The sequence below is a fragment of the Syngnathoides biaculeatus genome, chromosome 14 (assembly GCF_019802595.1).
Source record: "Syngnathoides biaculeatus isolate LvHL_M chromosome 14, ASM1980259v1, whole genome shotgun sequence".
Classification (NCBI taxonomy): Eukaryota; Metazoa; Chordata; class Actinopteri; order Syngnathiformes; family Syngnathidae; genus Syngnathoides; species Syngnathoides biaculeatus.
Window position 1 is genome coordinate 1,770,468 of NC_084653.1, and position 27,020 is coordinate 1,797,487.

Below are 27,020 nucleotides of genomic sequence, written 5' to 3' on the forward strand. Positions count from 1 at the left end.
ACTTTGTACAACTAACTCTCTTTTGCCAACAAAACAGCATCTAATCTTCTATAATGTTTCACAAGATGGGAAAAGACAGAAAGAGGGATCTTCAGCCATTCCTCTTTGCAGAATCTCTCTAAATCATCCAGAGACCTGGGTCCTCTCCTCTGTACTCTCCTCTTCAGCTCACCCCACAGGTTTCCAATGGGGTTGAAGTCTGGGGACTGAGATGGCCATGGGAGGAGCTTGATTTTGTGTCTGGTGACCCATTTCTGTGTAGATTTGGCCATATGTTTGGGGTCATTGTCTTGCTGAAAGACCCAGTGACGACCCATCTTCAGCTTTCGGGCAGAGGGGAACAGATTTTGATTTAAAATGTCCTGGTATTTGAAAGCATTCATGATGCCATGCACCCTAACAAGGTTCCCAGTGCCTTTGGAAGCAAAGCAGCCCCACAGCATCACTGACCCACCCCCATACTTCACAGTGGGTATGAGGTGCTTTTCAGCATGCGCATCTTTCGTGGCACGCCAGACCCACTTAGAGTGTTTGTTGCCAAAAAACGCAATCTTGGTCTCATCTGACCAAAGCACATAGTCCCAGTTGAAGCCCTAATACCGCTTGGCGAACTCTAGACGTTTGCTGTTATGATTGTGAGTGAGGAAAGGTTTTCTCCGTGCATGCCTCCCAAACAGGTTGTTGGCGTGTAGACAGCGCCTGATGGTTGATTTGGAGACTTTGTGACCCCAGGATGCTACCATTTGTTGTAATTCTGTAACGGTGAGCTTTGGAGATCTTTTGAATTCTCTTACCATCCTCTTCACTGTGCGTGGTGGCAAAATAAACCTGGGTCCTCGTCCAGGGTTGTTTACCACTGTTCCAGTTGTTTTGAACTTCTTAATTATACCACTCTCAGTGGACATGGGCAGCTGCAGTTGAGTGGCAATCTTCTTGTAACCTCTGCCTGACCAGTGAAGGTCGATGCACATCTGTCTCACTTGTATGCTGTGTTCCTTTGTCTTTCCCATGTTTAAGAGTGGGTAAGAGATATGGCCTCTGTGTCACGTCATATTTGTACCCCAAAGAAACAGGAGGTGATGAATTACTAATTAAATGTTCCTACATACTCTGGTAAACTTTGTAAACTACTGTCGAAATGACAAATGGTTCAATTATATTTATTTCATGTGAATTGTTAAGGGTGCCAATAATTGTAGACCAGGTGATTTCATGAAAAATAATTATTTTTTAGTCAGGGATTTTTTTTTTATGTTCTCACAATTCATTTGAGTTGAAGGTTACATTTGCCTAAAATTTTCAGTATGACAGTATTCTTCTGCAATAAAAACTAAATTTAGTTTAAGTCTTTTAACACATCTTAACCGGGGGTGCCAATAATTTTGGAGGGCACTGTAACTATACAAGACACAATTGATTTTCTTGAGTCAACATACGAAACTCAACTGATTACCATGACCACAAAACCAAGATAGGAACCGAACCGTGTTTTAATCCTTGTTACACCATTCACTTACTGCTTTGTACATGAACAAATCTGTGTGGTTTCAATGACATCGCTGCTGCTTATCAAAAATTGAGTGGGATTTCTGCCGGTGTTATGGTCTGATCAACATCCACGCGATTAATATTGTTAATTTACTAAAATGCAACTTTGGTCTTGATTAATTTAATACATTCTATTTATGAAGTATTTTCGTTTGTGTTTTGTGCTCGTCTGTCCTAATGGCTTCCAAATTGTTGATGGCATTATTTTTATCAGGCTGAAGATCAGTTGCGTATTGTGGAGGAACAGAGAAAAATTCATGAGGAGCGCATGAAACTGGAGCAGGACCGACAGAAGCAGCAGAAGGAAGAACAGAAAATCATCCTTGGCAAGGGCAAGTCCAGACCGAAGCTCTCCTTTTCCCTCAAGGCCACAGAATGAAGGAGTGGTCACCTTCATCCTCATCCAGCTCTGCCCCTCAGCAACACCCAGTCATCCTATGCTGACTGCTCACTTCATTTTGGAAGTGTTGAACGAAGAAAAAAAGTGGTGCAACCTAGTGTTTAAACTTGCAACCGATTGGAAGGTCCAAATCTTCCTTCCGAGCATGAAAGAGCAGACAAACCTTGATGGGCCTTCCAACCCCCTCCCTCACTCCATTCTTTTCTTTCCTGTCACACAAAAAAACTCAAGTTTTGTGATTTTGTCATTTTATTTTTATTTTTTAATTTTTATTTTTTTTTTTAGAGAAAGTGAACTTTTGATGTAGAATGCTTTAACCTCACTCTTACCCTATAAATAAGTCTTAACTCCGTGTCATAAGTAAAAGCACACTAGCGCTCCTCTCCCATATGCCTGGGCAACAAGGGTGCATTGTAACTCCCTGATAAAGAGGAATGATTGTGACGTCTAGTACAGATTACTGTAAAGAGTCATATGCAGCTTGGGAGTTGACCTTTGATTTTTGGATGTTTTATTTTAATAACTAGTTTGGAAATACAATCACTGCAAAGCCTTGAAAACCATAACTTTGTTTTCCACAGTCCCTATTTCTTTTTCTTATGGTCTTGTTACTTTGATGTTGTACATGACTGGATCCTGGTTTGAGAGGAAATCTGAAGCTCATTGAGATTCATTCAGTACATCTTAAACAAAACCTTCCTCCCAAGCTGTCCATGAATGCGACTTTTTTTTTCTTCTGACATGAGTTTTGTCAGTGGAGAATGAGCTCATGATGTTATTTTGTGAGTCCTTGTGATGCGCTGCCTCCCCCACAATATTTAACTTTTTTTTTTTTTTTAATGAGCCATTAACGTGGAAATGTCAAACTGTATGTCATTTATGTTCTTTAGCCCTGTAATGGTCAATTAACTTGGCAAGTTGCGCCCCTTGGTAAGTTGTGAAGGGTAAAGGATGGCCAAATTCAGGTAAGATAATGACTGAGGTCAGTCAAGTGTGTATTTGTGTGTATGTGCGTGCGTGTGTGTTTGTGTATGTGTGTGTGTGATACGAGCTGACCTCAGGTGGGTATACAGATTTATGTGGGTTTCATGTTTTTTTTCCAGTTGTCACAAAAATTGACCAATAAACCAGTTAAAACGTCACTCTCCCATTCAGTTGGTACATCATACATGAACGATTCCTGCTAGGTCTCCAGTTTTGCCCATATTGTTATCAGTTCAGTATCCACAACTGTCAATTTACTGAAATGCAAAGTGTCTAAGTGACTTACTTTATAATCAGATATTTTTTCAAACCATAATTTACTTGCGATTGTTATCTGAACAGGGGGACACATCCGTCACTTGTAATCTGTGTGCAGATAGAATGGTCGAGGTTCAGCGTTTAGAAAGCAGAGCCAACCAGGCCAGGCTGATCAACTCCCCCCTCCACCCTTTTTCTCTTTTTACTCAGATCAATTCTAGAATACCCATTTTCCATGTGCTTGAGAAGCCGGTCTGAGCTATATTTCAAGTTTAACCAAGACGTTTTATGTCGAATTATAATATAGTGTACGTGCTTTTTTATTGGGTGAAATGACTTGTGGGAAGTGTGTCCATAAGGTTTCAAAGGGCCACGCATTTGATATCTCTGCTGGAGAAACAGAAGTAAGGCCAGGATGTTCCTTTTCCGTTGGACTCCGACACAGCCTCGAAGCTCAACCGAGAGCCTGATAAAACTGCAGACAGATATTTTTTTTTTGCCTTTCATATTTCAGGTTGCAATTCAGTAAAGTTTACATGCGTAAAACTTTGCAGTACATTTAAGTAAAATCAGCACTCATAGAACAGAGTAGTATGAGGGCTCGTATAGCTTGTAGGTGGTCATATGCAATATTTTAGTTCTGTATACATCTCAGGTGGTCTAATACGCCATATTGGTTAGGAGTAACATCAAATGAAAAAATGCTCAAAGACCGATTTCTACGGAGGATGCCATTATTCACTGGTCGGTTCAGTAGGCAGATTGTAATAAACAGTTTCTTGAATTTAAAAAAAAATGCAGTTGTGTTGCTTTCAAGTAAGAAGTAACATCGGGCTCCTAAGGGATTCCTTGGTGTTATACCAACTTGATCATCTCCTGGGCAAACGCAGTCCACAGCGGCTTCCTTTCAGGCTAGGGCTCTGATCAAATGAAGTTGTTTAAAAAGTACCAGATGTTCACACGTTGGCATGGTTGAGGTATGGTCTAATGGATGACCGTCAACAAACATTTTGCGTAAATTTGTTTGCCAATGTCATTAAAGTAGTTGTAGTAATTGGCGACATTTTGTGTCTGCATGAACTGTAAAGATGATTCAAATCACATTAATCCTTTACGGGCAGGGGTCGCAAATATGCAACACGTTTAATATCATCCAAAATTTTAAGACCAGAGTATCGTTTTCTGAAAGTATCAGATTTTTGCTCTGCGAAATTTTATTTGGGCCAGAGAGGTTTAAAGCAAAGTACTGTAGTACATATCTATTTTTTTTGTAGGTTTATAAACAAATAGCTGTTAAAAATGGCATTCAGTTCCAAATGGATAATGTGCGAAATAGGCGTAATTTCTTTATTTTACTTGAAAATAAATGTTAGCACTAATCATATGCAAGTGAGTACCCTACATGTTCGAATTAAGTAAATTCAACGGCCTTTTTTTTACATTGTGTACTTTAAAATGTGTAACTGCTATAATTTATTTGCAGAGAAAAAAAAACAGGAAAAAGTCATTTGAATTGACTTAATTTCAATAATTCGGTTTTCCACAATTAATATTTAATCAACATATTTATTTTCAAGAAGGAAATGGTAATATTGTCAGACAATCAAATTTTAATCACGTGCAACTGAAAGCGATGTACTTTTTTCAGTGTATAACTTTGGAGTAAAACGGAAACTAAAAGTTCTTTCTTTTTTATGTGAGTGCAGCATTTCCGCTAGTGGGCGCTGTTGCTTTTTGGAAAACTTGAGCTGCCTTCCATTGCACTTACTTACTTACATTGGTTGTGCTCCAGCCGACACTCTTCCAACTTACGAATTCGATCATTTGTCTCATTATGAAGCTAGAAACAACCAAAACTTTTTCCCAAAAATGTTTTTTAGGTAAATGTATAAATATGTAAACTTGAGATTTCATGACATCATTTGGGCATAATTTAAGCTTTAAACGTCTCACTTGATGTATGTTACACATATGTTGAAAATGATTCAGTTGGTGAGTAAAGTGGTCGCCGTCCTCCTCATCCCTCCCCCACAAGCGCAGGACTCACTGAATCGGTCACCCCGCTTGACTGACAGACTTGCGTCGACTTCTCCGCCCAGGGACCAATCAACAGCGCTTGTAGGCGGGGTCTGGCTGAACCCGACTCCACCTAATATATGCACTGGCAGTCTCAGTGACTTTCTCTCCAGGTTCGGGAGCTCTATTCAAACGTCCACGGTAGATTGAACCGGATGCAGCTCTTTTGTGGACCTCTATTATAAGAACTTTAAGATGTTTTGTTTTATTGCATTCTCATTTTTTATTGTTTTCTTCATTTTTCACGCAGTTTTGATCATTTCCCCCTTTTCATTTTTCCCCTGCTGCTGTTAGCCACCTTTTTTTTTTGTTTGTTTCACCACCAGCCCCATCTGAAAGGGGGAATATCATTTAATTCCACCTCTCGTCTTCGCTCCCGTTTGAGCTGCTGCTGCTTTGGATTTGATGCGAATTGCTGGACTAAAACAAAGGGGATTTATTTTTTTCCCTTCTTCCTGCAACACTTGTTCGTTCTGAGGAATGTATAGTGACGGCTGTAAGTGTGCGCTCTGAGCGGGGGAGAATATTGACGCAGCGCCTGTGAATCAATTGTGCGTCTTGGCTTTGTGGACCAGGACTCTCTTGACGATGCTGTAGAGCACCTTCGGGTCTGTGGTCCGCGCACACACCCACCTGATCGGGATACAAAGCTAACAAACGACATTTTCCATTCGGGAGAGCTTGTCGATCGAATATTTTTTGTGTTATTGGAATCTTTATTTTGACAAAAATCGTGCACCCACTTGGAGGCACGCCGAACGGTGCAGCCATGGGGGATTCGATGTGGAGCTGTTATTTTGGAGTTCTATTTCTTGTCTCCAAAGTCGACTTATGTCGGGCGCTCATCTTGGAGTCCATCTATTGGAACACAACAAATACCAAGTAAGTACACTCGCCCCAATGCCACCAGTGGTGCGCTGAGCTGTGGGGGGAAATTGGCTGCCAGTCTGCCTTGAAAGACTGGTTGCTCACACGGAAAAACATAAACGAGTATTTATATATGTATATCAAAAGACAATTCAAATGAAATAATATAAAAATAGCATATGTGATTTGCCAACAACATACAAATACGGCACTAATTGTATTTTATTCCGATCCCTTTTACGGCATAGACACCGTGAACGGCCTCCGTGTTGTGTGCGCACGACAGTGTGGAGAAGTAACGTAAATAATGAAGACTTTGAACATCCTCATTTTTGCTTGCTTGATTGGTTTGGTTTGTGGGTGATCTTTTGTGCTTAATGTGGACGGACGTCTCAGTCCGGTGGGTGGTGCGTTTCACTGTGCACCATACAAAGCACATTAAACAGGGCTGTGCGTAGTTAGCTGATGTGTAATTGGATTCATGCTGTCGTTATCAAGTTTTGTTCGACTGTGGTGTGGTAGGCTTTGATTCGTCTATCCCAACAACAGCTCGCCTAATGCACTAATTGCACAGGACTTGGAGAACGCCTTTGAACGTGCATGAGCCTGTTGCCTACCTTTGATTTATGTTTGGTCTATAATGAAATGTTTTCGGTTGGAATAACCCCACTTGAGGGAGGCTTGGGGAAAATTGGGTCGCTATAGACTTCTTATTGCATTTTGGCGCTCTACGAGAGCCACCAAAATGTCATTCGGGCACAGTTATTATTATTATTATTTTTTTTAACCCAACACAAGTGGGGAAAAAATACCGCACGATCATCGAGGGAAGAACTACAACATGTAATTACTTCAGGTTTGTCGTCGGGGAGGATGAACCTAATAGACGTGTTTTTTTTTTTTTTTAAATAGCATTTTCATCTTTCAATTAATTTACGGTTATATTTAATTAAGATGCAGTTAGTGATCCCCAATTCACAATTTACTCAAACATAGAATGTTTTCCCTCTCGGAACAATTCATTTGTGATAATTCAAGAAAAGTGAAAAAGTGATTTACTTTCATCCACCTCCCAAAATGTTTTTTGTGTTCTTATTTGCCTAATTTTGTTGCTCATTTTGTGATCGTTTAGACTCACTAACTCCAAACCAATCTGCAGCCGACTAAAACTATTGCTATTTAAATATCCAATAGAACCACGTCGCTGTGACGTAGTCCTGTATGTTTCCGAAAGTAAATTGACTGTAAGTTGTAAAATGTTGCGAATAGACACATTATGTAATTTTTTCGGTGGGGTGGGCAGAGGGTGGAATGGGTTGAGCTTGAGTTCTTTAAGCAGCTTCCTGGCCCTCTAGATCTCGGCATACAGGCCACCCAATTGTTCATTGAAGATGTGAAAGACTATATTTGTTGCTGTCACACAAAATGAGTTATCTGGTATATCATCCATGTGCTGGCCAGATCACTTTGGAAATATTCTGCGCCTATTGAAAATGTAGTGCAATTATTTTCATCCCTTTTATTATAGTAATTAATTAAATTTGATTACATTTTATTCACAGTTCTCAATTTTGAATGATTGCTTCAAGAGGACGCTTTGATGCCCCCCTCCCAAAAGGGTTTAAAACCATAGAACATTGTTTTGTAATCATCCAGCTATTTTTTTTACGTAAATCTTAACACACCATGTTTTCAGTATGCGTGTCTGTGTAGCATGTGAAAAACACTATCATGTTGAATGAATGACGAATGTGCACGTTAGAAAATATCACTTCACATGACAAACCAAATAAGTGAATGTTAAATAAAAAATCCATAATTATAAAGGTGAAAGTTCAATGTTCTTTTATTTATTCAAAAGTGTAACTAAGAGTCGAACTTTTCAAAATCACAGGCAAACTATAGAGAAGTCAAATCAACTACTAAATCCGTTCATTCATTTTCTTTGCCGCTTATCCTCACAAGGGTCGCGGGGGATTCTGGAGCCTATCCCAGCTGTCAACGGGCAGGGGGCAGGGTACTCCCTGAACTGTTTGCCAGCCAATCGCAGGGCACATAGAGACAGACAACAGTCCCACTCACAATCACACCTTGGGGCAATTTGGAGTGTCCAATCAATGTTGCATGTTTTTGGGATGTGGGAGGAAAGCGGAGTGCCCAGAGAAAACCCACGCAGGCACGGGGAGAGCATGCAAACTCCAGACAAGGAGGGCTGGGATTGAACCCGGGACCTCAGAACTGTGAGGCCAATGCTTTACCAGGTGATCCACCGTGCCGCCTACAACTAAATATTAAACATTTTCTCATTCAATTACATAATCACTTATTAGTCACGCACATGTTTCCTTAAGATGTCGAATATGATAAGCATTGTAGAAAATTAATGGATAGAAAAGTTTTAAACCTCTTTCCAACAGTTTCCATGGTCAATATGGTGATTCTATGTATGAGAATACCTTTTCAGAGCAAAGTTGAAGTACTGTAGCATCGAAAATTAAAAGTGACTTGTTATCTCTTATTTTGAAAATGTGATGCTTGTCTGACCTTGGAATTTTTGTGCCCCCATCTGCCACTAACGCAGCAAATATTCCGCTGAATTAGTGCGTGCGTGTGTGCATTCTTTTTGTCCTGTTTGGAGTTCAGGGGAAAAGGGTCAGACTGTGATATCACTGATTGAAAACTAGATTTTTAGTTTCTTTCGGCTTGTCCCGTCAGGGGTCGCCACAGCGCGTCATCTCAGATGAACGCTCATATTTGTTTGGCACAGTTTTTTACGCCGGATGACCTTCGTGACGCAACCCCTCTTTAAATTTTGGGGGAAACTACTGGCAACCTCAGAGAAACATTCACTCAGTACTATTTCGAAATCATAGGTTGAAATAAAGAGATGTTAAAAAAACTGTAACATGGTTTGAGATCAGGTTAATTCTAATTAAAAAAAACAACACACAATTTGTTGATTCTTGCAACAATTTTCAAATAAATGACAAACAGCTCCCAAACTCTTTGATTTTTCTCTTTGATTCTGAAGCTTATGTAAAGTCCTTATGCCTCATGAATATCTTCATTAAACAGGTCAGTGATATGCTCCACAGACGTAGTGGTTGTTTCTGCTATGTGTTCCTTTCAGTTTCTCTTAGTCTGCCACTTTGACTATTCAACAAGTGTGACCATTAGAAATGTGAAAGCTCGAGGTCAGTCAAACGTTTTTGTGTGTAGGTCGAGCAGTGGATAAAAGATAGTCATTGCGAGCTTTATGGCGTTCTCCATACATGTTACGTGTGCATCTGTGGGGGAAATAAAAAACATCCCTCCTCCTAAAGGCTCACTGTGTTGATTAAACGCTATTGGTATGTGCATTTTAATACTAAAGCGCTTATGCATGAACCTCCCAAGAAAAAAAATGAAATACCCAAACTCCACATTCTCCTTTCCAGTCTTTTGAACATGCACAAACTCACACATGCACACGTCTCCGTCTTCTAATCCATTTTGTAGATTGGATTTAGAAACAAAAGAGGCCTGCTTTTCATGGTTTATGTAAAAAGAACGCTCCATCTCCTCCTCTGCAGTTCATTAAGAGATTACATGTAAGCCCAAAGGCCCTTTGTGACCGGACAGTGATGGGGGCACCTCTATCGGTTCCTTTGTTGTTGTTGTTGTTTTTTTTTCAGGGCTTCTCCAAAGAGCTGCAGGTCCATCATGAATAAGTGATGAGGCCCTGGTTCTGAAGGTTGTATTGATGCCCCTCCTTAAATGATCCCTCTTTCCAAACAATCCTAATGTGCCAAAATACAGTGAAGAAAATAAATATTTGAACACCCTGCTATATTGCAAGTTCTCCCACTTAGAAATCATGGAGGGGTCTGAAATTTTCATCTTAGGTGCATGTCCACTGTGAGAGAGAGAGAATCTAAAAAGAAAAATCCAGAAATAACAATGTATTTTTTTTTTTTAATGATTATGTGTGATACAGCTGCAAATAAGTATTTGAACACCTGTCCTATCAGATAGAATTCTGACCCTCAAAGACCTGTTATTCCGCCTTTAAAAGTCTACCTTCACTCTATGTATTATCCTGAATCAGATGCACCTGTGTGAGGTCGTTAGCTGCATAAAGACACCTGTCCACCCCATACAATCAGTAAGACTCAAACTTGCAACATGGCCAAGACCAAAGAGCTGTCCAACGAGACCAGAGACAAAATTGTACAACTCCACACGGCTGGAAAGGGGTACGGAGAAATTGCCAAGCAGCTTGGTGAAAAAAGGTCCACTGTTGGAGCAATCATTATAAAATGGAAGAAGCTAAAAATGACGGTCAATCTCAATTGGAGTGGAGCCCCATGCAAGATATCACCTCGTGGGGTCTCAATGATCCTTAGAAAGGTGAGGAATCAGGCCAGGACTACACGACAGGACTTGGTCAATGACCTGAAAAGAGCTGGGACCACCATTTCCAAGGTGACTGTTGGTAATACATAAAGAAGTCATGGTTTGAAATCTTGCAGTTGAAGTTTCCCCTGCTTAAACCAGCACATGTCAAGGCCCGTCTTAAGTTTGCCAATGACCATTTGGATGATATAGAGGAGTCATGGGAGAAAGGTTTGTGGTCAGATGAGACCAAAATGAAACTTTTTGGTCATAATTCCACTAACCGTGTTTGGAGGAAGACGAATGATGAGTTCCATCCTAAGAACACCATCTCTACTGTGAAGCATGGGGTGGGAGCATCATGCTTTGGGAGTGTTTTTCTGCACATGGGGCAGGACGACTGCACTGCATTAAGGAGAGGATGACCAAGCCCACCTATTGTGAGATTTTGGGGAACCACCTCTTTCCCTCAGTCTGAGCATTGAAGATGGGTCCTGGCTGGGTCTTTCAACATGACAGTGACTCGAAGCACACAGCCAGGAAAACCAAGGAGTGTCTCCATAAGAAGCATACCAAGGTTCTGGCGTGGCCTATCCAGTCTCCGGACCTAAACCCAATAGAAAATCTTTGGAGGGAGCTGAAACTCCGTGTTTCTCAGCGACAGCCCAGAAACTTGTCTGATCTAGAGAAGATCTGTGTGGAGGAGTGGGCCAAAATCCCTCCTGCAGGGTGTGCAAACCTGGTGAATATCTACAGGAAACGTTTGACCCCTGTAAATGAAAAGGCTACTGTACCAAATATTAACATTGGTTTTCTCAGGTGTTCAAATACTTATTTACAGCTGAATAAATCATTAAAAACTCATAAATTGTGAATTCTGGATTTTTCTTTTTAGATTTTTTCTCTCACAGTGGAAATGCACCTACAATGAATATTTCCCCCCATGATTTCTAAGTGTGAGAACTTGCAATATAGCACGGTGTGCAAATACTCATTTTCTTCACTGTATATCCTGTTTACCTTTCTCTCTGGTTCAGCTATATTAATTTAGCTACACTGGGCAAGAGTAATGGTGAATATTTGCTGAGGGAGAAATTAAAAGTTAGTTTATCAAACCATGTTATGTTTGGAAGAGTGTTAAGTGTGCTGAGGGTATGTGGATATGTGACTGTTTTATGATGACAGAATTGATCATCACGATCATTCATGAAAACAAGAAAAAGCAAAGTGAAATGAAACAGTATAGAACAAGAAAGCAATGGGGCCACCCTGGGTTTCAGAGGGTAATTATGTCAAGGGCTGCTCAGATCCCGTAGGCTTGGATTACTGGATGAAAGGTGCAGGGAGAGCAGACAGAGCTAGTGATGACAATTGAGGATAGGATGACAGCATAAAGACCTCTGTCCCTTCAGCCAACAGAGGCCGAAAGCCGCTGCGCTGCAATAATTGAGGGTGGATTAACCTTCACTATATGTTGGTTTGGCCTCTTTGTCCATCACTTTAATGAAAGCTTGCATTGTTGCTGGGATTTAGAATCAACCCATTGCTCTTCTTGATTAGCGGTAAATCTTAACCATCTACTCCATTGGCTTTGTCTTTATAACTTTGAGGGGAGACTCACCAAAACCTTAAACTGGGTGGCCATTATTTTTTGGGAACACAGTAATTCGTTGGTTTCAATTGAAATTGATGGTAGAACAGTGAGAAGTGGTAACACTCATACTGTTGCTATACTCTTAACTCTAGCAAGTCATTATTCTGACATGTTTTTACATCTCTTTTACACCAAACCCCCACACCCTGTACCCCCCCTCCCCCACACACACACAAAAAATCCTTCTCACACATACACACCAAACCTAAAGCGGAAAAAGGTCGTTAGACAAACAGATCGCACCCAGGCAAATGCTCTTTCATGTCTCCAGTGTCACTCACGTTAACCCAAATTTAGGAAGACGTCATTTTAATTCCTGTTTAGCACATAGAATTTGATCAAAAGACTAGGTTTAAAATACAATTTGCCAAAATTATTAAAGCCCAATTATTAAACATGAGTGGCACCGTGACGCAGCTGAAGAGTGTTGGCCTCACAGTTCTGAGGAGGGGATTCTAATTCCGGCTTCCACTGTGTGATGTTAGCATGTAATCCACGTGCCTGTGTGGGTTTTCTCTGGTCACCCCTGTTTTCTCCCACATCCCATAAACATGCAACATTAATTGGAGACTTAAATTGCCCCTAGGTGTGATTGTGAGTGCGGCTGTTGTCTGTCTCAATGTGGCCTAGGATTAGCTGGCAACCATGTCCCCCGCCTCCTGCCCGTTGACAGAAGGGATAGAATCCAGTACTCACGTGCCATTGTGAGGATAAGCGGCTCAGAAAATGGATGGACAGATGGATATTTTACATGCAATACTGTATGCACAATCTCTGGCTTTAGAGTGTTTTTCCAACACGAATTGTGAATTAATTTGTCAACAAATTGACAAACTTCTTAGTACTATTAGATTACTTGAATTTCACACCAAATGTACATGCATCTGTATTGAGGAATGAGCCCAGATTGCTCTGTTTGGAATTTGGGAAGGAAGGTGTCAGACAGAAGAAAGAAAGATAAAAGAACATGTCTTGTGTTTGTTTTTGTTGTTCTTAGTGTGCTCCACATCCAATGATTGTTCCAATTTTAGATGCAACATAAATTGATTCAATGTAAATTGATCCATATTTTCACCCATCCATCTTTTTTCTAAGCCAATTACCCTCACAAGGGGGTTATGGGAGTGCTGGAGCCTATCCCAGCTATCATTGGGCAGGAGAGAGGGTACACCCTGAACTGTTTGCCGGCAAATCCCAGGAAACATGGAGACAGAGAACAATCGCACTCACAATCACACCTAGGGGCAATTTAAAGTCTCCAATGAATGCATGTTTTGGAGATTTGGGCGGAAACCCAGAGAGGTGCCCGGAGAAAACCCACGCAGGCACAAGGAGAACATGCAAACTTCACACAGGCGGGGCCGGGATTTGAACCGGCCATCCTCAGAACATTGAAGCCAACACTCTACAGCTATATATGTGTGTGTATAATTGGTTTGGTTTTTCACAGTTCATGTACCATTCTACCCAATAGTAAAGGGATGCCCATCCGCGCTTGTATCGCAGAAACTTGAGGTATTGAACGATGTCACATAAATGGTGAATAAGCTGTTTACTTTCCTCACTTGACATAAATGTCATATGTTGTTGTTTACCTGGTCTGGGTTTGCATCTGCTGCTTAAATATGTATTCACTGTATTAGTGAGAAGAGCCACGAGAAACAACAATGCCTATACAATGAGACACGAGCAAGTGATGTAAATGTATTATCTCAATTATTTTTTAAAATATTTTTTTATTTGTTCAGTGTTTTTTTGCTCCACCAGGATTATCTAATGTAAACATGATTTATTCAAATGAATGATTGATTTAGAAACGTTTAAATCTGCATTTTGAATGTCTTGTTTCTTCTAACATTATGAAAAGAGTTGTTGAAGTATTATAATGAAATAATTTCTATATATGGGCTGCAATTTTTAGCAATTATTCAGATTTTTATTATTATCAACTAATAGTTTCTCAGTAAACGTAAAAAATGTAAATACGCTATCATCATCACCGATCCTAAAAATAGAATGAAATGAATATATGGAAGAGTTGAAAATTAGCTCATGGTAATTAAGTATTACTTTATCAAGTATTTTTCCTACATTATATGTAAGACTCCCACATGTTGAAAATGGGGGCAAGTGATTAGCCAAGTTCCATGAGGGTTTAGGACAGGGGTGTCAAACTCCCTTTGGTCTGCGGGCCAAATAAAGCTTAATTTGAGATCAAGCGGGCCGGACCAGTAAACTCATTGCAAAATTACATAGAACTAACAATAAGCCCACTTTTTTCCTTTGTATTAGTCACTAATACTAATAATTAGTGCAAAGAATGAGTAAATTATCAAAATGTTTATTAACAGAATTTTCCTTTTACATTATGAACAATATATTATGAACAAGAGAATAACATAAGAACATAAATAATGTGCAATTTTAACAACACTTTTACACAGTTCAACATATATTTAAGTGTGTTGTACATAAAACTGATCACAGAAATAGTAACAATGTTCCAAAAACATTTAGTACCAGCCTTGTGGAACTTAAAAACACTGTTTTTCAACATCTGGAAAGCAATTTGAACAAATGAATAACTTTCACAGCAATTATTCGTCTTGCTTGGAATTTGCCCTTGAAACTTGACATCGTTTATCCTGCACAAGTGCATCAATATGAGGCATCATGTCCTGAGAAGCAGCCAATTTCAGAATCTCATTCAAATGCTTATGTGTGAGCTTTGAGCGCAGCTTTGTTTTATTAATGTTCATTAGTGAGAAAACTTGCTCACAAAGGTAGGTTGCCCCAAACATGGACAATGTTTTAGCAGCTAGTTCTGTCAATGCGGGATAGCCTGGTAGGAGGTACTTGTAAAATGTGTCCAAGCTTACAGAGGCAAATCTGTCCTTCAGTTCTACATCACACTGCAAATCAATGATTTCCAGTTGCATGGCAACGGGCAAATCAGAAGCTTTGACTGTGAATGGTGAGCGAAAAACTGCAAAATCTGTTTCGAGTTCGCTAAAAACCTGAAATCTTTTCTCAAACTCCATCAACAGCCCTGAAATCTTCTCTTTGTACCGTTTCACGTCAGAATTAACGCTTGCTGCGCACATATCTTTTAAACTGGGAAAATGAGCAGGGTCACCGCTTGCCACCTGCGTCTCCCATAACCCGAGCTTTAACTTGAATGCACGTATGCTGTCATAATACTGTGTTACGATTTTTTTGCGTCCCTGCAACATTTTGTTAAGAATATTCAAGTGCTCAGTGATGTCAACCATAAACGCAAGGTCCTGCAGCCACAGATGGCACTGTAATTCCTTAACAGGTTTACCTTTTTTCTCCATGAATTGTCCGATTTCATCACGTAAATCAAAGAAGCGCTTTAGCACAGCACCTCTGCTTAACCATCGTACGTTCGTGTGATAAGGCACACCATGGATAATGTTACAGTCACTGAGAAAGCTGTCAAATTGACGATGATTAAGACCTCTGGCTCGGATGAAATTAACAGTTCGGACAACCACCTCCATGACGTGATCCATTCTTCGCGATTTGCTGCATAATGCCTCCTGATGCAAAATGCAATGAAATGTCCAAAAATTACCTCCCCCATTTGCGGCTTGTACTTTATCTCTGAACTTTGTCACAACACCTGCCTTTTTACCGATCATTGACGGCGCACCATAAGTAGCCAGGCTTACGGCGCGTGACCAGTCCGCTCCGACTCTGTCCAGCGCTCCAACGACGGAGCTGAAAATGTCCTCAGCTGTTGTGGTGTCGATCATCGGCACCAGCTCGAGAAACTCCTCTGTGACATTCAAAGTCTTGTCAACTCCACGAATGAATATGGCCAGTTGAGCGACGTCCGTGATATCAATACTCTCATCAATCGCAACAGAAAATGCCAAAAATGACCCCACTTTGCGTTTTAGTTGGTGGTCCAAATCTGCAGAGAGTTCCGAAATCCTGTCTGCCACGGTATTTCTTGTCAAGCTTATATTGGCGAAAGCATGTCGCTTCTCAGGACACACAATTTCAGCAGCCGTCAGCAAGCAGTTTTTGATGAACTCTCCATCACTGTACGGCTTTGATGCCATTGCTATTTGGCTCGCAATTAGGTAGCTGGCTTTCACCGCAGCATCACTGGCTTCTCGGCTCTGGGTGAAAACAGATTGCTGTTTCTTCAGCTGCGCCATCATTTCATTTACCTTCTGTTTTCTCAATTCTCCATGCAAACTGTTGTATTTTTCACCATGCAGAGTTTCGTAATGGCGCCGAATATTGTATTCTTTAAGCACCGAAACTTGCTGCTGGCACACCAGGCACACAGGTTTCCCATTCACCTCCATGAACATATAAGAACATGTCCATTTTTCTTGAAAAGTCCGACACTCTGTCTACTTTTCTCCTTTTTGACAAAGACATTTTGCTGTTGAGGGTGGGAGGCAAACGGAAAAGTAGATAATGCAATTGTCGCCAATAGACGCTGTACAGACGTTCAATTTTACCAGGTCAAGGTGGTCCTAGTTCCACCGCAGTGTTGCTTTCATGTTGTCTGCATGTACTAAAACACTGCGCCCCCTACCGGATAATACAAGAACTACAAATTTTAAAGAAAATTCATATTTTTTTTATACAATGCAGCTTTCTTCCCCGGGCCGTACCAAACCACCAGACGGGCCGGATCCGGCCCGCGGGCCGTATGTTTGACACCCCTGGTTTAGGAGAACAAATTACTCACTGGTGACACTTCACAATTCTTGTGTTTGTTCATATTCACGGTACATTTGGCACTTTTGCTTCAGACAATCTTATTAACTTTTTCTCTGTGGAGATTTACAAAATATTGCACACCGTTCCATTCTGTAAGTTACAGTAGATAAAATGTATCTTTTTTTTTTTTGCCAAGACAGACCTTTTTTTTCACAAACCGTAAGTTGGTGATGATTTATTTCACAGTTGGGCCGTTCAGTTCAGTTCACACAGGATATAGTTTGTTTGAGTATAACAAAAACAGGATAAAAAAAGAGACGGCAGCATGAGACAATGAAGTTTTCTTTGGCTCTTGCATGTCTGGTGTGAGCATGTTATTAAGCTTTTGCATTATCACTGGAAATGTTTGATCTCCTGGAAGTCACCCACTTCCTGCAGATATAGTTGTCATGCTAACTGGGTAGCAGTATGACGCCCCTTGTCGGAAAGTTTCTGATGAAATGTGATATCAGCAAAGCCCTTTTCCCTTTGTGTATGTATCTAGGATGATGATCGATATCTAGGTGCAGCCATGTCTGTGTGAGTAGGTTGGGATTTTTAGAACGATGTGTGTTAAATCCTTCACACAAGTGGATCTAATTGAAACCTGAAGGAAAATGTTCATTACACAGTAATCCCTCACTATACCGCGGGTTACTTATTGTGGATTGCGGACTCTATGTTCTCATTAACTACTGGTGATTCCAACCACTAACTGTTGATAAAGATGAAAAAGATTTTTCTCCTTCTCTTTTTTTCTTCTCACCTTTCACCAAGCACCCTTGACAGAGTCTTTTATATGGTTATATGGTTGTTTTTCTGCTCTTTAATGGCAACGCCTTATTTTTCAGTGATTTTTATTTATTGATCAATGTAGTGCTCTCTCTCTCTCTCTCTCTCACACACACACACACACACACACATACATACACACAGTTCACTGGTTTGAATATATTGTGGCACCAATAACTTGAGGACAAATGAGAAAGAAAAGAAACCTTACTGAGTAACTTTAATTTGCACACTAAATCACTAAGTTGCTAAAGGATTTAGGGAATGGAAATGTTTAACCCACAAGCTAAAGTCAAAGATTCATTAAAAATACTTTCACAATTACTAACCTAGCTTAACGTATAGTTTATACACACATCCATAACAATATGAACAGGAACATGTACAATACATGTAAAGAGTAATGTCAACTTTGATTTCCCCCAACTACGCAAAGTATTCTGGGAAACAGCTGGATCTGTTGGATCTGGCCTGTAGGCCTTGAATTTGACACCTGTAGTTTATAGTTTTCAATTAACCTACCATGGGTGTTTTGGGAATATGGGAAGAAACCAGAGTACCTGGAGAAAACCCACGCACACACTGGGAGAAATGTAAACTCCACCCAAGTCCTCAGACCTGTGAGGCAGTTGTCTGAACTAGTGGGTCACTGTGCCACTGCAATCACCCAATTTATTAGAATTAGAATTAATACCGAAAAATAAACCAGGATATGAATAAATGGTCAGGCAACTTGCACTTCTATTTCACAAAAATATTTACTAGTACCGGTACCAAAATAGACAAAATAAAACAGTTGGAATAATTTTTACGTCATATTTGTAACTGAGCTGTTTATCCATATTTCAATACATCATTCATCACTTTTGACAAGTACAAAGATTATATTCATGAAGCTACACATTTTGATCTGTCAAGACTAAATCACGTTGTCACAATCATTTTATTACAACTTCATGAGTGATAATACAATTGTTAGTTATCATTGGAGAATTCATGAAATCACATTTTGTAGTCAGGCTGTCGTATTTTTTGTGGCTCCGACCCCTAACGGGACAAGCTAAAAGGAAAAGAAGTAGAAGAAGAAGATTCTCTATCTCCCAAAGACAAAGGATATAACTTTAACTTCTATAACCCTAAACTCAAATTCTGCATGATAAAAAAAGAACAGAGCCTTTGCTTCACTATAATAATATGCTCCTTATATGTGATTCTACAACATTTTTACCATTTTGAAGAACTTGCATTATTTCCATGGTGCCATTTCCATGCCATCATTTGGGAAATGAAGAGGAAAATTAATACAAAAAATAACATTGACATATACTGCAAGATGTTAGGGTAGCTAAATGGCTTCATCAGTATTGTGCCATCTCCCCTTGTGATGGGTTTGATGAAAACAAGAAATGTTGTGGATTATAGCTTTAACTAATAGTGAGGATTTCAGTTAGGTGAGTAAAATTACACTTTTTACCAATATCCTGGACATGTCATGAATTTCGGGGTACAGCAGAAATGAATACAATAATGAATAACATACATGGTGTTTTATACTGTGTCCATATCTTCACAGATATTTTCAAATCACACACAAACATGGCAATCCTACATTTTAAGCATCTATCTATGGAGTTTAGCTTGTCATTTGAAAGGTGCAAAATGATCTGATATATTTCTCAATTTAACAATAGAACTTGTCTCATCAATTTATCTCTGTAAATATGCTGATTTCATTTGTCCCAGTGACAGATGTGAGCAGAACTCTGACACATACTGCTGATAAATGTTTGACCCCATGAATCTGTTTTTGTGTGAGCAGGGATTTTTTTCTTGTGATGCATGTTTTTTTTTTTTTCTCAGAAGAAAAGATTTCTGCTCTATCTGTACACGTGGACATGCTCTTTGTAATGTGATAATGGATGGGTCGTCTATGTATTCATTTATTTTTTTATTTAATTACTCTGCATTTAAAATGTAATTGTAAACATCTACATCTCACCAGGTTGTCATTTATCACACACATACAAACAATTTTGAAAACAAGGATTATCATTGGTTGTAGCCATGAAAGACATATTAGACTTCAAAGTTTTTCCTCAATGAACTCATCAGTTACTATACATATATATATATATATGCATGCTCTTTTTCCAAAGACTTTTTTTTTTTAAGTTTATACCAGTATTTATGGGTAACATGCCAGATTTTATTCATTTAAGTTTGGCGAAGCAAAGAAAGCCAATTTAAGCATTTTTTTTTATGTGTATGATTGTGGGAATGCTGTAGGGTCCTCTACATACTTTTAGATTAAATGGGCTATTATTTTAGATTTGGGAAATATTTAAAGAAATTCAATTACACTCCCAGCCCATGCATTCCTGCTTCTGTTGCTGTTGTTGAAATGTTGTCTCACAAAGGAAGGCATTTCTTTTTTTTTTTTTTTTTGGCATTTTTTGTTTTTTCAGCTTGTGTCCTGCCATTTCTGACTTGGTAAATTATTTTGTAATTATTGCTTTATTTTAATTTACCTACTTATTTATTTGCATTGCACAACATTTCCACTCGGCTGAATGCAGTCTATGCAGATTTCTCTTCTGTTATGGGATAAATTTACAGTTGCACATTTGCAATAACCTACTATTCCAAAACCTTTGACATGATTGTTCATATATTGAAAGTGCATGGAGATAACCGCTAATTACAACTCAGTGTTCCCCCGTAATTCACTGGAGTTACATTCCTTACACCCCATGAATAATGGTGCAGTATTAAAACACACTGATTACACTGTCAGCATGCATGCCAGGACATGTTTTAGCATGTATGTAAACAATCACATGATGGTGCTCACAAGGTAGTGAGAAACAGTTGTAACTTGATAAATAGAAAACCCCTACGCACTGCCTGTGCACTGATGATGTTGTACACATTCACAGTGTCATATCAAAACTAAAATTAGCCCACCACAAAAAACAGAATAGCATTACAAAATAATCACAAAATAATTTACACAAAATATGCACTTTAAAGAGCAACTGACACCCAAATATACATTTTAAAATAGGTATTTTTATCAAAACAACATATAATATTCACTTCGATGTCTATGAAAAAAGTGAGCGGAGCGCGTGTCATTAATAAGCATGGTTCCAGAAGTCTCACTTGACATCCCAGTGGCGCCCATATTGCCTGCGACGTCATTTACAGATGTCACACTGGGACAGTCGCCATAGAAAACACGCTGTGCGACCTACTATGGCAGATAAACAAGAGAGATTTTTGAATTTTTCTGATGCCCCTTCTGATACTGAAGCTCTTTTTGAAGAAGAGAACATCTCAGAAGTGAATGAAGCGACCGGGGACATTTTAACATATCGTTTCGAGCCATATTAAGACCATATGCGGATCACTTCTAACTAACAAAAAACTCCCCGACAGACAGGAGGAACCTGATGTAATATTAAAAATGACGGGCCTATAATTGTTCAATTTCCCAACTCTTTTACAAGTCTTATGCATGTAGCGTGTTCTGGTGGACCCATGCCGGGCGAAGTAAGTATTTCAGGTGTGCCCAGACACCAGTGGCTGGTTAAAGGGAGAAGTCCTTTCTCCTCCTCGCACACAGCCAAACCACCCCCACGCCCGACCCACCTCCGCGTTGGGGCTAACGGCGGCCACCGGCGATACGACGCGGATCTTTTGTTACGTTCTGAGAGAAGGATTATGTCGTCGGACACGGACGGACCTTTTTATTAATACTGCTGCTTTCAGACAAGTACATGGACACCACACTGCATTCCTGGAACATTCGGTAGAAATAACATTTGTTTGAGTTTGGTGACTAAACGTTGTTTGGCTAGTTAGCTCGTTTTACAGGCTACTAAAATGTCTTTGTATTTCTATTTTGTTATTGTTTTGTCTTGTATTGTGTGTGATTAAATTGTCTTAGATGCAACACAATTGCATTGTTATATTTTGCTGGTTTGATCAAGGGGCTTTATTCTAAATGATCACGTAACGTATGCTATAAACTGTGAGACAAAGTAGTCCCCCCCAACTTATTTTTTTAATACCTCTATACACACCAACCTGTCATTTAGAACACACAAATCTCTAGTCCTTTGCACCTGTGCAATCCATTTTTCACCACGAATCGGGTCTTTTAGGTGTCAGTGGCCCTTTAAACTCTATTTACTTGTCTCCCAGAATGCTTTGCGGCACTAAGTAGGTCCTTAGTGCCTCGCAACCGTGCCAGAAGCATGCAGGGAGAATGTAAATAGAGTTTAAAGTGCATGTTTTGTGTTAATGATTTCAGGAGTCATTCTTTTATTTGTTTAATTATTTGCTAGTTTTGCTATTGTGTTTGCTGTGGTGTGAAAATTTTAGTTTTGATGTGACACCGTGAGTGTGCATCGTCAGTAATGTCCTGCAAACACAGGCAGTGTGGGCCAATGTAAGCTTCTTCTGCTTACAGATGTGAAATGCAATTGTTCCTCACTGCCTCATGAAAGCCATTAAATAGCAGCTTGCATGTATACTAAAATACTTGCTGCCATGCTAATGCAGTGTAACAACTGTGTTTAAGTGTACTTTGTTGGACAAGTCACACAACAACATTTGCAAATGTTGGAAGTCAGTGAACAGATAACATGCACCATGTCTAATGTGGTGCCTCGTCTATGTGGGACCACGAATGGGCAAAGGCTCAGTGTATTAGTATTGCAACATGATGAATGTGAGGTTAGGTTTAATACTAATTTTCTGTCAATTCTTCTTGCAGATTTGTACAAGGACAAGGTGTGGTACTCTACCCTCAGATTGGGGATAAATTGGACATTGTATGCCCTCGAGTGGATGGTGGGGTGGGTGAAGGAGTGGAGTATTTCAAGGTGTACATGGTGCCCAGGGAGCAGCTGGAGAGCTGCACCATTACCAAGGCTGACACACCACTCCTCAACTGTGTCAAGCCTGACCAGGATGTAAAGTTCACCCTCAAGTTTCAGGAATTCAGCCCCAACCTTTGGGGGTTGGAATTCTTCAGGGGAAAAGACTATTACATTATCTGTAAGTATCAATAATATCTGAACTGTGATCCCTAATGTTCCTCTGGATTTTTCTTGATGTTTGAATCAACCTGTAGATTTTTTTTTGACGAGTGAACAAGTTGTTTCTTTTGGTGTGTTATTTACTTCCCAGTTCCACATTACATTTGGGGCCACTCTATATTGCTGATTGAATGTGATGTACTAACAGTGCCGTTTCTAGACATGCGTACTTTTATTTTATCCATCCATTTTCTGAGTTGCTTATCCTCACAAGGGTCACAGTAGTGCTGGAACCTATCCCTGCTATCATCGAGCAGGAGGTGGGGTACACTTTGAACAGGTTTCCAGCCAATCGCAAGTCACATGGAGACAGACAACAGTCACGGTCACAAGCACACCTAGAGGCAATTTCCATCATCCATCCATCCATCCATCCATCATCCATCCATCCATCCATCCATCCATCCATCCATCCATCCATTTTCTTAGGGACTTATCCTCACAAGGGTCACGGAGAGTGCTGGAGCCTATCCCAGCTGTCAACGGGTAGGAGGCGAGGTACACCCTGAACTGGTTGCCAGCCAATCGCAGGGCACATAGAGACAAACAGCCGCACTCACAAACACAACTAGTTGGCAATTTAGTGTCTAATTATTGTTGCATGTTTTTGGGATTTGGGAGGAAACCGTAGTTCCCGGAGGAAACACACACAGCCACAAGGAGAACATGCAAACTCCACACAGGCAAGTCCGGGATTGAACCTGGGACCTCAGAACTGTGAGGCCAATGCTTTCCAGCTGCGCCACGTGCCCCCTAGGGCAATTTAGAATCTCCAATTAATGTAGGGGTGTCAAATGATGTGAACGGTGTACGCGGCGCCTTGGCCATGGTGGCTGATTTTCGGTGCCGAGGTGGCTTATCATGGAGCCGAGCTGGGCTGCTTTACGACGTTGTTCGTAGCTGCCGCCGTCCACGATGAGCAAGCCGTGGCGGGGGCGCTTTATGGCGTTGTCGTCACACGCGGCTGAGTGCAGCATTGTCGGCAGCTTTCTTCAGAGCTGCTCCCATCTGCGAGCTCGAGGCCGTCCGACGCGAACATCGACACATTTAGCACGCCTGTCATACGTACGCAGATCTTTTGTTACGTTATGAGAGACCAATTACGTGGTCCGCCCCAAACTATTATTTTTTTTAGTAGCTGTGTACACATGTATCTGTCATTTGGAACCCACGAAGCTCTTGTCCATTGCATCTGTGCAATCCATTTTTCACGACAATCTCTCTTGCAAACGTATGAAAGGTAAATCTATCCTCCCGAGTGTTCAAGCAATGTCCAGCAATGCAACGAGCCGGCATTTTGGCTAACACGAAGGAACAACGAGCTACCTTCCCGGAGGTAAAACTAATAGAAACAAACGAGTCCACTTGAGCGCGGTCCTGCCATGTACGTCACTTCCTACTTCTTCACGAAAACAAATCCCTCGAGAGGATTTTAATGGCGGGAGTTACATCAAAATCATGTTTTGTGGTGAAAAAACTCATGTCTGCTGCCGTTTCTACATTGATAACATACTAAAAATCATGCATTTCATGTGAGAAAACGGATGGATGGATACTACATAAATGAAACAATGTACAGTTTTCATGTACAATTCACCAATTGAGAATGTGTTTATAAACTTCCTGCAGTAGCTGGGTAATGCTCGTGCTAATTTCCTGCTGGTTCTGACCAGCATGTGCAGGGACAAACAGTATGAAAAACATTTGTTTCAGAAAAACACATTCATGTTCAAAGTCATGGTGAAGATGGTATATATTTAATAGAACAGTGCATTTTAATGAGAGCTTGCAACCAGCTAAAATACTTGCTATATAGGTAAATAACATGGCTAACTGGAATTGCTAACATCAGCCCATTTCTGCTTTGGTTTTTCTTTACGAAGTGAGGAAAGAGCAGACAAGTAGCTACTCATTTTCTGAGAAATATGTACTTATTTTTGACTACATTTTGTTTTCCATTGGAAAATTTTAATTGTTCGTTTTATTTTCACATTCACTAATGTGCTTACAGATTGTGTTGGATAAAAAAAAAAAAAAGCCTAGCCTAACCTTAACCCAAGTATTTCAAAATGATAAATTTCAGCGCTGTAATTGGCATATTGTGATGCTCACTGTCATACCATCAGAATGTGGTCCATGCCCCGTTTTGATATTATTAATGTCCATTGTGTCTTACTGGCGACACGGTGGATCAGCTGGAAAGAGTTGGCCTCACAGTTCTGTGGTCCCGGTTTCAATCCCGTACCCACCTGTGTGGAGTTTGCATGTGCTCCCCGTGCCTGCATGGGTTTTCTCCAGGCACTCCAGTTTCCTCCCAGATCCCAAAAACATGCAACCTTAATTGGAGACTCTAAATTGCCCCTGTGTGTGGTGTGAGTCCTCCATGTGCCTTGCGAATGGCTGGCAACCAGTTCAGGGCGTACCCTGCCTCCTGGCCGTTGACATCTGGGATAGGATCCAGCACTCCCTGCAACCCTTGTGAGCATCAGCGGCTAAGAAAATGGATGGAAGAATGGTTTTTGTCACGTCCCATCGGAACGAGAGTAGGACCCAAATGCAGTACTCGGACGATGCCTGGTAGTTTAAGGAGAAATGTTTATTTTATGCCGAGGTCGGGGATCGAGCAGGCAGTCCAGTGCAGCAGCGGTAGTTGGGACGTCGGGCGAAGAGAGCAGGTGAGCGGGCAGGCAGGAGTCGGTACACAGGGGAACAATCAAAGCCGGCAGAAGTATCAAAGGAGTCAGGCTTACGAGGGTGGTCGGAGAACGGCCGAAGGTCGGTACACACAGGTTTGATCAGGGATACCGGAGCACACGAACGGGACATGAAGATCAACGAACTGGGGCCGGCCAGTTGTCATCGGGGTCATATAAATACACAGCATAATCAGGCTGCATGAGGCGCAGGTGTGCACCTCCCAATCAGAGCAACCGCGCGGACACCTGCACAGCCCAGGCTGGAGCGGCAGGATCATGAGAGTACCCCCCCCCTCAAAGGCACGGCTCCCAGACGTGCCTAAACGAAAGAAACAGACAATAATTAATACAGGCAGGGGTGGGCGATGGTGGTCCGGATGAGGGCACGCCCCCCCCCCCCTGAACCCCAGTCTGGTGGCCATCCAGGCCACCAAACGCGTGGCGTCTGGGTCGTCCTCCTGACCTGTCCACCCGGACGCCAAGCACCAGGGTCCCCACGGGGTGATTCAGGCGGACGACCTCTGTGAGGAACCAAACGACGAAGCAGGAACCAGAACGAGGCAGGCCACTGCTCCGGACGAGAACCTCCCACGCCGTGGTTGCAAGACGACCAGGGATTGGTCGCCACCGAGGCTTGGTCAGTAGACAGCCGTGGATTGGTCACCAACGAGGCCAGGTCATGAAGTGGCTGGGAGCCATCTGGAGCGAATAGGATGATGGAGAGAAGGACCAGAGCCATGACCGCCACCATTACCATCACAGCCATCCCGAAGTCTCTCCAGTTCCGGAGTGGCTCCACAGAACTCCCCAGCTCCTCCTGGACAGCAGCGTGAGAAGACGGCGACACCATCGCCATCACCTCCTCCTCCTCCTAGACAGCAACGTGAGAAGCCGGCGACACCATCACCACCTCCTCTTGGACAGCAACGTGAGAAGGTGGCGACACCATCGCCGCCTCCCCCTGGACAGGAACTTGAGAAGGTGGTGGCACCCTCGCCACCTCCTGGATGGGAACATATGGACTTGCCCGTCGCCATCGGAGCAGGAACAAGGGACGACCGCGGACTGGTCGCCGACAGAGCAAGAACGGGAAGCGACCGCGGACCGGTTGCCACTGGTACTCCAGGGCACGGACGAGAAGCGGCTGTAGAGACGTCGCCACCTCCTGGACAGCAACGTGAGGCGGCATCGGGTCGGTCCCCACTGCCACGTGAGCTTGCCGTGCATTCGTTGAAACAGCAACGTGGGCGTGGCGCGGTGGCGAATCCGTTTCCAGGACAACGTGAACGAGCGTCGGCAGAGAGTCAGTCGAAACTGACACGTGGGCATGTCTCGGGAGCGGGTTAGTTCCAACTGCCGCGTGAGCTCTGCTCGGAACAACCAAAACCTCGACGTGGGAATGGCGAGGTGGCGAGTCAGTTTCCACAGCTACGTGCTCTTGGCGAGTTGGCGAGTCCGTTCCCACTGCGACGTGCACTTGGCAAGGTGGCGAGTCCGTTCCCACTGCGACGTGCACTTGG

General features: G+C 41.6%; 2 protein-coding genes across 2 annotated transcripts in view; both read left to right on the top strand.

Annotated features, from left to right (window-relative positions):
- arglu1a (arginine and glutamate rich 1a) overlaps window positions 1–3,090 on the top strand; it is a 28,308-nt gene extending 25,218 nt beyond the window's left edge. Inside the window, exon 4 of the mRNA XM_061841065.1 lies at window positions 1,763–3,090. Within this exon, the coding sequence (XP_061697049.1) occupies window positions 1,763–1,927 (165 nt within the window). The 3' untranslated portion in view covers window positions 1,928–3,090. The remainder of the gene's footprint in view (window positions 1–1,762) is intronic.
- Window positions 3,091–5,356: 2,266 nt separating this feature from the next.
- efnb2a (ephrin-B2a) overlaps window positions 5,357–27,020 on the top strand; it is a 34,349-nt gene continuing 12,685 nt past the window's right edge. Inside the window, exons 1-2 of the mRNA XM_061841733.1 lie at window positions 5,357–6,148; window positions 22,480–22,763. Coding sequence (XP_061697717.1) covers window positions 6,036–6,148; window positions 22,480–22,763 — 397 coding nt within the window. The 5' untranslated portion in view covers window positions 5,357–6,035. The remainder of the gene's footprint in view (window positions 6,149–22,479; window positions 22,764–27,020) is intronic.